At 33.2% G+C, this 15,052-nt stretch overlaps 1 protein-coding gene across 1 annotated transcript; it reads left to right on the top strand.

Annotated features, from left to right (window-relative positions):
• Positions 1-566: 566 nt before the first annotated feature.
• Positions 567-5,697, top strand: LOC137658996 (microtubule-associated protein 6-like). Its single transcript, XM_068394099.1, has 3 exons — positions 567-606; positions 2,376-2,412; positions 5,124-5,697. Exons 1-3 carry the CDS (start codon positions 567-569, stop codon positions 5,695-5,697), a joined length of 651 nt encoding a protein of 216 aa, XP_068250200.1.
• Positions 5,698-15,052: the final 9,355 nt, after the last annotated feature.

The following is a 15,052-nucleotide window of genomic DNA, read 5'->3' as shown; positions in this document are numbered from 1 at the left end:
CTTGCAAACATTCAAGACCTTACAGTTACGTCCAGACTGTATGATATTCTTCTGTACTTAGAAACTTTGGTTTCTAATATGAGGCACTCATCTGAGAAACCAATAATTTTGAAACGGGATGCCATTCCTAGGGCCTGGGAAATGGCGGTGTATATTAGGACTGAATATCCTGCTTCTCATAAGTTCTGCCATAAATGAGGATATCATGGAATTCTGGTAAAAAAAAGTCTGTGGTAGGCATAACAACTACTATTTTTGTTCGATCTACCGGAATCCAGACATGAATTATTTTATCTTTGATTGTCTAAATATCATTATGGCTAAGAAAAAAAATATGATAGAAAGGCCTCTTGTGCTTATGTTGATAATTTCAATACTCACCATAGGGAGTTGTTAAATTCTGTTTCTCCTACCTATCGCCACGGCTTAATAGCTTTGGACTCTCTGAAGCTACTCTCAGGTCTGGTAACTGCTTGGACCTCGTATGCATCGATTCCCCTGGCGTTGTAACAAGTAAAGTTGGTTCTCCAGTCGGGACATCTGATCATGCCTTGATTTCATTAGTAATGAAGACTGAGCAGCCTGTCCCTGATGTGTCATACTCATGTAAGATTTATATAAAATCTCTAGCTGACTGGAATGGTATTTTTAGTGATATTTAGGGCTTTAATTGGTCACACTTGTAATTTATGATAATGTTGAACCTTTCGTTCCTTTGGAAGAGAATCTAGTCAACATAATTGATAGGCGTATCCCTTCTCGTGTGCTAAGGTACCAAGTGAAAGAAAAACCATGGTTCAATGATGATTGTAGACGTGCTTATTTGGAGAAGCAAGAAGCCTATCATCTTTGGAATGGTAACAGATCAGATTTGACTTGGAATAACTATACTCAGCTCACAGCTCACCGCTTTTGCTCAAGAGAGTTTATGCCTCAATTTATTCATGAAAGAAACCCTTTATAGTACAGCCCAGGAACATTAGTGGTGGGCTACCCTTAAATCCGCACTCTTTGGTGTAGATGCAACTGTACCTCGTTTACTTAAACCAGATGGCTCTGTTACTCACTGTCCAAATGAAAAGGCAACACTTTTGGCTGATATTATTGACAATAAGCAAAGTAATGAGAAACTTGATATTCCTCATTCCTGTTTTTCTGAGGCTATACTAACTAGTTTAGCTTTTCGATCTCGGGAAATTAATGCTCTCTTGATGGACCTTGATGCCTATGTAGGTGCAGACCCAAATGGTACTTTTCCTTTGTTTTCTATAAAGACAGCAGATTTCTTAGCTCCAAAGTTATTTTTTATTTTGCACAAGTTAGTAAGAATAGGCTCTTTTAGCACTTGTTGGAGAATGGGTAATGTTACTCCATTATGTAAATGTGTTTGGGATAGCTCAAATCCAGCTGATTACCGCCCAATTTCTAAAACTCCCATATTATCTAAAGTTTTTGAACGTCTTTTGACAAAACGCCTAAATAGGTTTGCTAAAAGTAATCATATGTTCCCGTGTTTGCAATTTGGCTTTCGTTAAGACCATGAAGCATGTAATGCCCTTCTTACAATGTCCAATGCTGTACAGAAGTCCCTTGATTGTGGTCAGGAAGTTTGTATGATTGGCCTTGATTTAAGTGCTGCCTTTGACCGTGTTAATCATGAGGCCCTTGTATTCAAACTCAAACTGTTGGGAATGGAGGGTCTTTTCCTAGCATCATTATTGATTTTTTAAGTAATAGATCGCAAAGAGTTGTTGATGGGAACCATAGTGGGTATAGGATTGTGATATCTGATGTACCTGAGGGTAGTATTGTTGACCCATTACTTTTCATACTATATACACATGATATGTGGTTTAGCCTAGAAAACACGCTCGTTACACAAGCAGATGATGCTACTCTCTTTGCATCAATTTCATCTACTGAATGTAGATCTGGGGTTGCTGAATCTTTTAATAGACATCTAGCTAAAATTAGTACATGGTGCAAATTATCCGGATCTCATCATTGATAATGTTTCTTTAACTGTGTATGATTTCTTTTAAAATTTTAGGTGTGATTATCGACAGCAAATTTACTTTTGAGAAACACATTAGGTTTGTCTCTTCTTTAATTGCACAAAAAAAAATGGCTTTTTGAGAAAGTCTTGCAAAATTATCGGTGATCACTCTATTCGGAAGAAGTGTTTTAATTCTTTCATTTTACCGTGTTTTGATTATTGGTCTGTCTGATCTTCATCTGCTGATTCTCATCTTCTTTACGGTCCATAAAATTTCTTATTCCTGATCTAGATATTAATCTCTGGTACCGCCGTTCAATTAGTTCGTTAATCATGTCGCATAGAATTTTTTATAATTCTGACCATCCTTTACATTCAGATCATCCCAGACAGTACCATCCTGTTCATATTACCAGGTATGCAGTTAATTGTAATTGTTATGCTTTTCTCCATCATGAGGCTCAATATTAAACAGTATGCTATAAGTTTTATTCCATCTGTGACCAAGATGTGGAATGATCTTCCTAATTGGGTAGTTGTATTTGTAGAACTTCAAAAGTTAAAACTTGCAGCAAATGATTTTATGTACAACGGGCTGACATAAGTGTCTTTTTATATTCTATAATTAAAAGATCTGTTTTAATGTTGTTTCTGGTTTTAAAATGTTTTATTTTAGTTGTTCATTACTTCTCATATACTTTATTTTATTTCTTTATTTCCATTCCTCACTGGGTTATTTTCACTGTAGGAACCCACCATTGGGCTTAATAGCATTCTGCTTTTCCAACTTGAGTTGCAGCTTAGCTAGTAATAATAATAATAATAATAATAATAATAATAATAATAATAATAATAATATTACGGTATATTTACTCTATATACACACATATGGTATATATATATATATATATATGTATATATATTATATATATGTATATATATTATATATATGTATATATATACATATACTTATATAAACATATATATATATATATATATGTGTGTGTGTGTGTTTATATAATTATATATATATACATATATATATATGTATGTATGTATGTATATATATATATATATATATATATATATATATATATATATATATATATATATATATATATATATAAAGTATGTACTTTCGAATAAATATAGGAGATGCTCAAGGAATTAGAAGAAAACTAAAGCTTTTTCAGATTAGAACTTCTTAAGAACTTGGGAATTTCCTAACAATGCCATGAAACAGGAGGATAATTAAACGATCCAAAAGTCTTTTAAAAGTCGGGATGAAATTAACCTTAAATTTTTTCGTCCATCAAAAGTTTCTCCGAATTAGCCTCACGTGTTTTCCGGAAAGAGGAACCTTAGTGGTAAGCAATATCTGGAGAACTCGGGGTTTCTCTCTCTCTCTCTCTCTCTCTCTCTCTCTCTCTCTCTCTCTCTCTCTCTCTCTCTCTCTCTCTCTCTCTCTCACACACACACAGCCAGTAATATCAGTGATACCAAGTTAATATTCTTTTCCATTGAATTTTCAATAATATACCTTTGTGGATTTAAGTCATGGGTATTGAGAAAATATAATTACTCCTTAATTAGCATTTTTTCAATAAATGAAATGTAATAAACACTTACTTTATTACCAAAATTTTTGAAAAGGCTCCGTCCATAATTCCCATAACAACTAATGGCCTTGTTTCATTGTTCATCATGGAAATTAGTTCATCAACCTTTTTTTTTTTCAGGATATGATAAGATATTTCTCCCTTATCAAGCAAGTACTTGTTGTAGCCTCTCTCGTGAAAGTATATTAAAGTAGTTCCCTTCCTTTTAAGGGCAATTAATTTATTCATTCCGCCTTTCTAGGCATTATAACTCAATTAGTTTGATCACTTCCTATCCTTATGTAATAGGTTTTGTTAATAAGTATCCAACTAACACCTAGGGTTAAAAAGCAATCCACTTGTTTATCGCCTAAATTGAATTGATATTTCGACCTTGTTGTCAGCCAAAGTAGATCTCTGTTATCCCTATTGTACAAAACAAAATTATTAGGTAGTTCCCCCTTTTATTACCCAATATTAAGAAAATTCTACCCATCTTTATTACCCAAAATGAAAAGATTCTCCTACTATATCAAACAGATTAAAAGAAAAGTTTCCATCTATATCACCCAGAATATAAGTAAAGTTTCCTTTTATATCACCCAGAATAAAAGGAAAGTTTCTTTCTATATCACCCATAATAAAAGAAAAATTACCTTCCATGTCAACAAATTAAAAGGAAATTTTCCTTCTATATCACCGAGAATAAAAGGAAAATTTCCTTCTATATCACCCAAAATAAAAGAAGAATTTCCTTCCATATCACCCAGATTAAAAAGAAAGTTTCCTTCTATATCACCCCGAATAAAAGGAAAGTTTCCTTCTATATCACCCCGAATAAAAGGAAAGTTTCCTTCTATATCACCCCAAATAAAAGGAAAGTTCCCTTCTATATCATCCAAAATAAAAGAAAAGTTTCCTTCTATATCACCCAGAATAAAAGGAAAATTTCCTTCCATATCACCCATATTAAAAGGAAAGTTTCCTTCTATATCACCCAGAATAAAAGGAAAGTTTCCTTCCATATCACCCAAAATAAAATAAAAATTTCCTTCCATATCACCCAGATTAAAAGGACAGTTTCCTTCTATATCACCCAAAATAAAAGAAAAATTTCCTTCCATATCACCCAAATTAAGAGGAAAGTTTTCTTCTATAGCACCCAGAATAAAAGAAAAGTTTCCTTCTATATCATCCAAAATAAAAGAAAAGTTTCCTTCCATATCACCCAGAATAAAAGGAAAGTTTCCTTCCATATCACCCAAAATAAGATAAAAATTTCTTTCCATATTACCCAGATTAAAAGGACAGTTTCCTTCTATATCACCCAAAATAAAAGAAAAATTTCCTTCCATATCACCCAGATGAAAAGGAAAGTTTCGTTCTATATCACCCTGAATAAAAGGACAGTTTCCTTCTATATCTCCCAAAATAAAAGAAAAATTTCCTTCCATATCACCCAGAATAAAAGGAAAGTTTCCTTCCATATCACCCAAAATAAAATAAAAATTTCCTTCCATATCACCCAGATTAAAAGGGAAGTTTCCTTCTATATCACCCAGAATAAAAGGAAAGTTCCCTTCTATATCACCCAGACTAAAAGAAAAATATCCTTCCATATCACCCAGATTAAAAGGAAAGTTTCCTTCTATATCACCCAGATTAAAAGGAAAGTTCCCCTCTATATCACCCAGAATAAAAGAAAAATATCCTTCCATATCACCCAGATTAAAAGGAAAGTTTCCTTCTCTATCACCCAGAATAAAAGGAAAGTTCCCTTCTATATCACCCAGAATAAAAGAAAAATATCCTTCCATATCACCCAGATTAAAAGGAAAATTTCCCTCTATATCACCCAGATTAAAAGGAAAGTTCCCTTCTATATCACCCAGAATAAAAGAAAAATATCCTTCCATATCACCCAGATTAAAAGGAAAGTTTCCTTCTATATCACCCAGAATAAAAGGAAAATTTCCTTCTATATCACCCAAAATAAAAGAAAAATTTCCTTCTATATCACCCAGATTAGAAGGACAGTTTCCTTCTATATCACCCAGAATAACTAAAATCCCTAATATCACCCTATACTATTGCCCTTCTTAGACGATTCTTCTTATCACCTGTAATTGTATTACTTTTCTTTTTCATCCACTAAATTGGCCGCGTTTCCTTTGATTTCCAACGTCGGTCAGATAAACTTTGTCACATCCGTCAATCAGATAATCTCCTCTGAAAAATGGAATAGGGAAATTGCATTATTTGTCAATTTATAGAAGACTTTTATAAGTAGGTGTATGATATTAATTCATTCTTTGTTTAGGGGATATTTGCATTGAAGAATCTCTCTCTCTCTCTCTCTCTCTCTCTCTCTCTCTCTCTCTCTCTCTCTCTCTGTATGTGTGTGTAGCTTATGAAGCGTATGATGACAAACTTTATGATACTAACGTTATCTTTGAGTGTGTCTGCAGTGACCTAAATGGCATTCGGGAACTTTCGTTTCCACCAAATGGCCCTATTTGGTTCCAGTTTCAACAAATCAACATTAATTCAAGGACAAGGTCAGGAAGAATAATTTAATACCTAACAAAACAGAGAAACATTGAGTGTATATTTCTCTGATAATATTTCTAAGAAGAAATCAGCAAAAAAGAAACAATAAAAATATTTCTAATAACAAAAGAGTGACCTGATGGGTTCTTTCTTAACAAAACAATGACTCGTGAAGGTTGTCCATCACATGCCAGCGGAACGGAAATGTTAATTAAACCTTAGTTGGCAACTTTGTTTCTGGATTCTTTTTTTTTTTTTTTTTTCTTTTTTTTTTTTTTTTTTTGTGCCTGTCGGGGGTGGAGAGATTGGGGCATTAGTTGAACAGTGGGTCCTTCTCGCGCCCTCTACCATTTTTTAATTATTTATTTCCTTGTTTTACTGACGCTTCCCATATTTTTTGTATTATTAGTTTCCTTATTTTAGTGCCTCTTCCTATTTTTTTCGTTTTATTTGTTCCTTGTTTTACTGCCTTTTCCAATTTTATAAGATTTATTTCTTGTTTTAGTACATCTTCCCATTTTTTTATTTATCTACTTTTTATTACTCTTCCCTCGTCCCATTCCTTTTTTAGCTATCCGAAAATAGGACCGGATCTATTTTGGGTTCGATTTCCTGCCCTTTTTAATGGAAATGTAATTAATTTTGCAATGTCAGCGTACTGAAAACAGTTATAATGTGTTACTCTGCATTTTCTTGTTGGGAATTTTGCGATAGTGAAATGTTGAGACTATCATTAGGACTATATTTGTTACACAGGGAAATACATATAAATACACATTCTTTTTTTAATTTTTTTTTTAATTTTTGCTTTATATTCATGATATTATTATTTAATAGGATAATGTGGATTTCAGAAACTTGTAAGTTTTCAACCATTTATTTTGGGGTGAGGCTGCAAAACATACAATTATGCCCCTGAGTTGCTTGCGGGACCTAATGTGCTAATTTCAGCGGTAACCCTTCAGGAACTGACCAATCTTGATTTTTAGACCAACGACGATGCAGATGTGTCACAAAGAGCGATATTTAGATTTTTATGTATTTGTGTATTATGTTTGTTAATAGTTTTGTTTATTCAATTATTTTTTTTCAATTTATTCGTCTCACTAATTATTTAGGCCCTTATCGAAAAATATATTTATTTAGTTTATAAAAAGTCGGGAATGCGATTATGCATTCAAGAATATATATATATATATATATATATATATATATATATATATATATATATATATATATATATATACATGTGTGTGTATATGTGTGCATGTATATATCGCTCGCTTGCGACAACAACGTCATAACTCAAAAAAATTTATTTTTGAGTTATCCATATAGACATATTCATCTTCAAATGCTGATTTTTTTTTGGCAAAAACGTCATAATTGTAGCTAAAAAATTAATCGCTAGAGCCCGCTAAATGTCCTAACGACATACATTAATATGATAGTGTTTTAATTGATTAAAATGACTCTCCTGAAAAATAGCTATTTTTGAATTATGACGACGATGTCGCAAACAAGCGATATATATATATATATATATATATATATATATATATATATATATATATATGTGTGTGTGTGTGTGTGTTTGTGTGTGTGTGTATATATATATATATATATATATTCATTGAATTGTCTACTTACTTATTGACTTGGATTGTCTCCATTAAAGTGTACCATTTTTATCTACATACTGTTTTTATACAAGAACATGAAATCTTTTACATTGTAGGATATGACTAGATTCTGTTAGCAGATTAAGGTGTTTTATTTGTTAATATAAGAAATTACAGTTTCCTTATGATATTTTTTATTGAAAAGATCCTTTATTGACTTGAAAGGTATTTTTTTTTCTTTTTTACTTTGGAAACGAATATTCGTTTTTCAGTTTTTATGTTAGAGAGAATCAATTATATTTATATGGATAAGGATATAATTTCTTTTAAAGTAGGAAATTGCTTTATTGTAATCTTTTTTTCTTCGAAAAAATACTTGCTCATGTAAGAATTGATCGATTCTTTTTTATAATCTTATTTTGATCGAAAAAAAATAATTGTTGATTTAAGAAATGATTTTTTTCATGTAACGTTTCTATGTTGAGAGAAAATTATATATTGAAAAAACGTTTTTCTTATCCTTCTGTGTAGAAAGTTAGTAGTATTCAATCATCGAAAGGGAATTTTTCTTTAATAGTAATGGGGAAAATTAGGTATTAGTAAGAAATGTTACCTGAAATTACCATTTACTTTCTACTATATATCTTTTTGAATATCTAGCTGGAATAGTTGTGGCTTAAAGGTTTAAAGGCTACTCATATATGGCAGAGGCATGGGACAGACACAATACCCTAAGCCTAGAGACTGACCTTCTATACATATGATAAGAACTTAACCCCCATTCACCTCCCAAGCTAGGACCAGGAGGGCTAGGCAATGGGTGCTAATGACTCAGCAGTTAGACCTATAGAATTCCCCAAACCCCCAATCCTTGGCTCACAAGAATGGTGAAGTTACAGATACTACAAGAAACTATCGAGTTTGAACGGGACTTGAACCCCAGTCTGGTAGATCACCAGGCACAACCCTCAAAACATTAAAAAACATGTTATCAAATTAACAACACTGTGGGAAAACGGAGGAATAGCGTGTGCAAACTGATCGAGTTGGAATAATAAACTTTTTGGAACTGAAAGAGAATAAGAATGGTAGTAATGATAATGATAGAGATGACTGTAATAGTAACAAAAATGATAATAATAATAATAATAATAGTAATAATAATAATAATAATGATAATAATAATAATAATAATATTAATAGCAGAAATGCTAAGGCTAATGATAATAAGAAATCAAGATGAATTATTATTATTATTATTATTATTATTATTATTATTGTTGTTGTTGTTGTTGTTGTTGTTGTTGTTGTTGTTGTATGAACGGAAAACCCAGACCCTCATTTGAAAATGAGCGTAACAGATTTAAATAATTATAAATATACGATCAAAATACATAAAAGACCATCAATACTAAAAGATAAAAAGAGCTTGAAAGAATAACTGTCAACTGGGTAAAACTGATAATCTTAACGATAAGACGAAAGATAAGAAAACTGACGAAGGGAAAAAATGAAACTTGGTGGATTTTTGAGAAAGGGAAACCCGAAGCGGGAACCAAGTATCTTATTACAATTAAAACTGACTTGGAATTTTCTCTTGGGACTTTGCAAACGACAGGCACATATCGATTTTGGGAATTCGATCCATCGCCTCTCAGTTTCAGGTCTTTACTTATTATTCAACATCTCTTTTTGGATTATATTCATCTCAAGACTTACTTTTTTCTCGAAATTTTATTTCGAAAAAAAAAAATTACATTTATTTATGTTTTTTTAACCAATTCCCTTTAAAAAAAAAAGGGTCCTTTGCATTCTGTACTTGATTAAAGTGATTCTTAACGTTGTCTTAAGCTAAGCAAGTTGTATAATTTTTTAGTTTAATTTTTTCATTTATTTTCTTCATTATGTATACATTTATTTTCATTATTTCAAGCTTGATTTAATAAACCTTTGGTATCAGATTTTGTCGATATGCAAACAGTGGTTATTGAAAAAGTTAAAAAAGGTATAATAGTTCATTTGTACACAGTCATATAAATAGCTGTATGTTTCATATTTACTTGAAAGCTTTTCCAAATGAGAGGCTTATTTTTTTTTCTTCAGGATAGATTAGCTAATGGTATTTTCAATTGAAGAATTAAAAATATTACTAGGCCGTTTGATAAATAAAAACTAAATATGAACGTTGCTGATAAAAAACTTGCCATGAAAATTTCTGAAAATAAAAAAACTTACTATGAAAATTGCTGATGATAAAAAAGAAAAACTTACTATGAAAATGGTTGTAATCATGAAATATCGAAGACCAATAAATTTTGTATAGAAATTAGGTAATAATGAAATATAATTACGGTGAATTTAATATTTTTCCTTGAAATAGGTCAATATGATACAAAAATTAGATGACCAATTTAAAAAAAAAAAACTGTCAATAAAATGTTTTCTGAAGGCAAAGAAACATCTCAGTCAAGAATTTTTCCTGAATAGTCTTAGATACAAAGCTGTGGATTAAAAGAAGCAGCAAGGGAAGGAGGCTCTTGGGCTATTCTGGTTATTCTCCTTTCAGAAAAAAAGTGATTCGTTCTCTCGCTGAAGTTGAAGGGAGTCTAGCCACTCAAGTGAGTCTATTCAACTCTTGCAATATTTTTTGCGCCTACTTCATTTCCTCTTCTCATTTCCCCTCATGTTTTCAATCGGAGTTGATGAGACTTTGAGAGATTCCTCAACTTTCCCCTTCACCCTTTCTATCTTCCCCCTCCCTCTTTCTATCTTCACCCTTCCCCTTCCTCTACTCAGGAGAAAGTTCTAGGTAGGTCTGGAAAGAAATCTATGAGGGGTTTAGTCTAGGATGAGAGGGGGTTGGGTTAGAGGAGGGGGATTTTTTTTGAGGGAGAGGGACCGTTAAGTATTAGGTTGTTTGAGTACTGGTCTTTCTGGCTAAGTCTAAGAGGTGCTCCAAGGCAAAAGTCAAACACTCGTCCAAGTGGTTGTGTATTCAAACACTGCCTTCTCTCGTCTTCCTCCTCCAAGGAGAGAGGTAACACTCAAAAGAAGAAGAAGAAGAAGAAGAAGAAGAAGAAGAAGAAGAAGAAACAATGAATAGAAGAGGAGAGGTTGATTAAAAAAATACTTAAAACAAAAGATGTAGATTGAAGAAGATGAGAAAGGATAATAGAGAAGTATTTTAAAAGATATTTAAATTATAGAAAATAGTTTAAATCATTTGCTAAGGGTTCGTTTTGGGGGAGGAGTTGAGTTCATGCAGGGGGAGGGTGCAGAGAAGCTGCTATATGGTTGGATGCTTGGGAATTTGAGAGTTAAAAATGGATGCCTGAAACATCGTGAAAAATATTAGACTTTCCTTAGGTTGTAAACAACTCGGTCGATCGATGCTGAAGGAGTGTTGGAGAACGACGAAATAGACAACGTGATTGAAAAGGTGGAATTAGACCAGAAGATTGAATGGTAGTAGACAGGGTGATGAAAAGGGGGGAAATAGGCTAGAGGATTGAATGGAAGTAGATAATGTGATTGAAATGGTAGAAATAGACTAAAGGATCGAAGAGAAGTAGCATTGGGTTTGAAAAGGTAGAAATAGACCAGAGAATTGAATGAGAGCAGGCAGGGTAATTGAAAAAAAAAAGTGGGAATAGACTAGAGTATTAAATGGGAGTAGGTAAGGTGACCGAAAAAGTGGAAATAGACGAGAAGATTAAATGGGAGTAGAAAGGGTCAATAAAAAAGGGAAAATAGACCAGAGTATTGAATGGGAGTAGACATAGTAATTGAAAAGGAGGAAATAGACCAGATGATTGAATGAAAGTAGACAGGGTAATTAAAACAAAAGTGGAAATAGACTAGAGGATTGAATGGGAGTAGACAAGGGGATTGGAATAATGGAAATAGATCAGAGAATTAAATGGAAGTATACAGGGTAATTAAAAAAAGTGGAAATAGACTAGAAGATTGAATGGAAGTAGACAAAGGGGTTGGGTATGGTGGAAATATAATAGAGTATTGAATGGAAGTAGGCAAGGTGATCGAAAAAGTGGAAATAGACGAGAAGATTGAATAGGAGTAGACAGTGTAATTGAAAAAGAGGATAAAGACTAGAGGATTGAAGAGGAGTAAACAACGTGATTGAAAAGGAGGTAATAGACCAGGTGATAGAAGGGAAGTAGACAGGGTAATTGAAAAAGTGGAAATAAACTAGAGGATTGAATGGGAGAATACAAGGGGCTCGGAATGGTGAAAACAGATCAGAAGATTGAATGGAAGTAGACAAGTGGATTGAAATAGTGGAGTTACCTCACTGGAGTGAATGCAAGTAGACAAGGGGATTGAAATTGGGGAAATATATCAGAGGATTGAATGGAAGTAGACAAGGTGATTGAAATGGTGTAAATAGATCAGGGAATTGAATGTAAGTAGAGAAGGGAATTGAAATAGTTTAAATAGATCAGCAGATTCAGCGAAAGTAGACAAGGGAATTGAAATGGTGGAAATAGATCAGATGATTAACTTTAAATAGACGATAAGTGAAATTTTGGAAATAGATCAGAGGATTGATTGGAAGTAGACAATAGGATTGAAATGGTGGAGTTAGACCAGAGGATTGAATAAAAGTAGACAATAGGATTGAAATGGTGGAATTAGATCAGAGGATTGAATAGAAGTAGAAAAGAGAATTTAAATGGTGGAAATAGCTCAGAGGATTGAATAGAAGTAGACAAGGGGATTGAAATGGTGGATATAGATCAGAGGATTAAATGGAAGTAGACAGGAGGATTGAAATGGTGGAAATAGATCAGAGGATTGAATGGAAATAGACAGGAGGATTGAAATGGCGGAAATAGATCAGAGGATTGAATGGAAGAAGAAAAGGGGATTGAAATTGTGGATATAGATCACAGAATTGAATGGAAGTCGACAAGAGGTTTGAAATGGTGGATATAGATCAGAGGATTGAATAGGAGTAGACAAGAGAATTGAAATGGTGGAAATAGATCAGAGGATTGATTGGAAGTAGAAAAGGGGATTGAAATTGTGGATATATATCACAGAATTGAATGGAAGTCGACAAGAGGTTTGAAATGGTGGAAATAGATCAGAGGATTGAATGGAAATAGACAGGAGGATTGAAATGGTGGAAATAGATCAGAGGATTGATTGGAAGTAGAAAAGGGGATTTAAATTGTGGATATATATCACAGAATTGAATGGAAGTCGACAAGAGGTTTGAAATGGTGAAAATATATCAGAGGATTGAATGGAAGTCGACAAGAGGTTTGAAATGGTGGAAATAGATCAGAGGATTGAATGGAAATAGACAGGAGGATTGAAATGGTGGAAATAGATTAGAGGATTGATTGGAAGTAGAAAAGGGGATTAAAATTGTGGATATAGATCACAGAATTGAATGGAAGTCGACAAGAGGTTTGAAATGGTGGAAATAGATCAGAGGATTGAATGGAAATAGACAGGAGGATTGAAATGGTGGAAATAGATTAGAGGATTGATTGGAAGTAGAAAAGGGGATTAAAATTGTGGATATAGATCACAGAATTGAATGGAAGTCGACAAGAGGTTTGAAATGGTGGATATAGATCAGAGGATTGAATAGGAGTAGACAAGAGGATTGAAATGGTGGAAATAGATCAGAGGATTGATTGGAAGTAGAAAAGGGGATTGAAATTGTGGATATATATCACAGAATTGAATGGAAGTCGACAAGAGGTTTGAAATGGTGGAAATAGATCAGAGGATTGAATGGAAGTCGACAAGAGGTTTGAAATGGTTGAAATAGATCAGAGGATTGAATGGAAGTAGACAAGGGGTTTGAAATTATGGATATAGATCACAGGATTGAATGGAAGTCGACAAGAGGTTTGAAATGGTGGAAGTAGATCAGAGGATTGAATGGAAGTCGACAAGAGGTTTGAAATGGTGGATATAGATCAGAGGATTGAATGGAAGTAGACAAGGGGTTTGAAATTATGGATATAGATCACAGGATTGAATGGAAGTCGACAAGAGGTTTGAAATGGTGGAAGTAGATCACAGGATTGAATGGAAGTCGACAAGAGGTTTGAAATGGTGGAAATGGATATAAGGATTGAATGGAAGTCGACAAGAGGTTTGAAATGGTGGATATAGATCAGATGATTGAATGGAAGTAGACAAGGAGTTTGAAATTTTGGAAAAAGATCAGAGGATTGAATGGAAGTAGACAAGAGGATTGAAATGGTGGAAATAGATCAGAGGATCGAATGGAAGTAGACGAGGTGACTGAAATAGTTGAAATAGATCAGAGAATTGGATGGAAGTAGACAAGGTGATTAAAATAATCGAAATAGATCAGACGAATGAATGGAAGTAGACTATGTGATTGAAATAGTTGAAATAGATCAGAGGATTGGATGGAAATAGACAAGGTGATTGAAATTTTGGAAATAGATCAGAGCATTGATTGGAAGTAGACAAAAAGATTGAAATTGTGGAAATAGATCAGAGGATTGAATGGAAGTAGACAAGGTGACTGAAATGGTGGAAATAGATCAGAGAATTGGATGGAAATAGACAAGGAATTTAAAATTGTTGAAATAAATCAGAGGATTGAATGGAAGTAGACAAGAGGATTGAAATGGTGGAAATAGATCAGAGGAGTGAATGGGCGTAGACAAGGTGATTGAAATGGTGGAAATAGATCAGAGAATTGAATGGAAGTAGATAAGGAGTTTGAAATTTTGGAAATAGATCAGAGGATTGAATGGAAGTAGATAAGAAGATTGAAATGGTGGAAATAGATCAGAGGATTGAATGGAAGTAAACAAGGTGACTGAAATAGTTGAAATAGATCAGAGAATTGGATGGAAATAGACAAGGAATTTGAAATTTTGAAATAGATCAGAGGATTGTATGGAAGTAGACAAGATGATTGAAATGGTGGAAATATATCAGAGGATTGAATGGAAGTGGACAAGATGATTGAAATGGTGGAAATATATCAGAGGATTGAATGGAAGTAGACAAGAGAAATGAAATGGTTGAAATAGATTAGAGGATTGAATGGAAGTGGACAATGTGATTGAAATAGTTGAAATAGATCAGAGGATTGTATGGAAATAGACAAGGAGATTGAAATGGTGGAAATAGATCAGAGAATTGAATGGAAGAAGACAAGGGGATTGAAATTGCGGAAATAGATCAGAGGATTGAATGGAAGTAGACAAGGTGATTGAAATAGTTGAAATAGATCAGAGGATTGGATGGAAATAGACAAAGAG

This window comes from Palaemon carinicauda, chromosome 19 (genome assembly GCF_036898095.1).
Source record: "Palaemon carinicauda isolate YSFRI2023 chromosome 19, ASM3689809v2, whole genome shotgun sequence".
NCBI classification, from domain to species: domain Eukaryota; kingdom Metazoa; phylum Arthropoda; class Malacostraca; order Decapoda; family Palaemonidae; genus Palaemon; species Palaemon carinicauda.
Note: the sequence above shows the minus strand (reverse complement) of the source record. Positions and strands in the feature narration are given on the sequence as shown.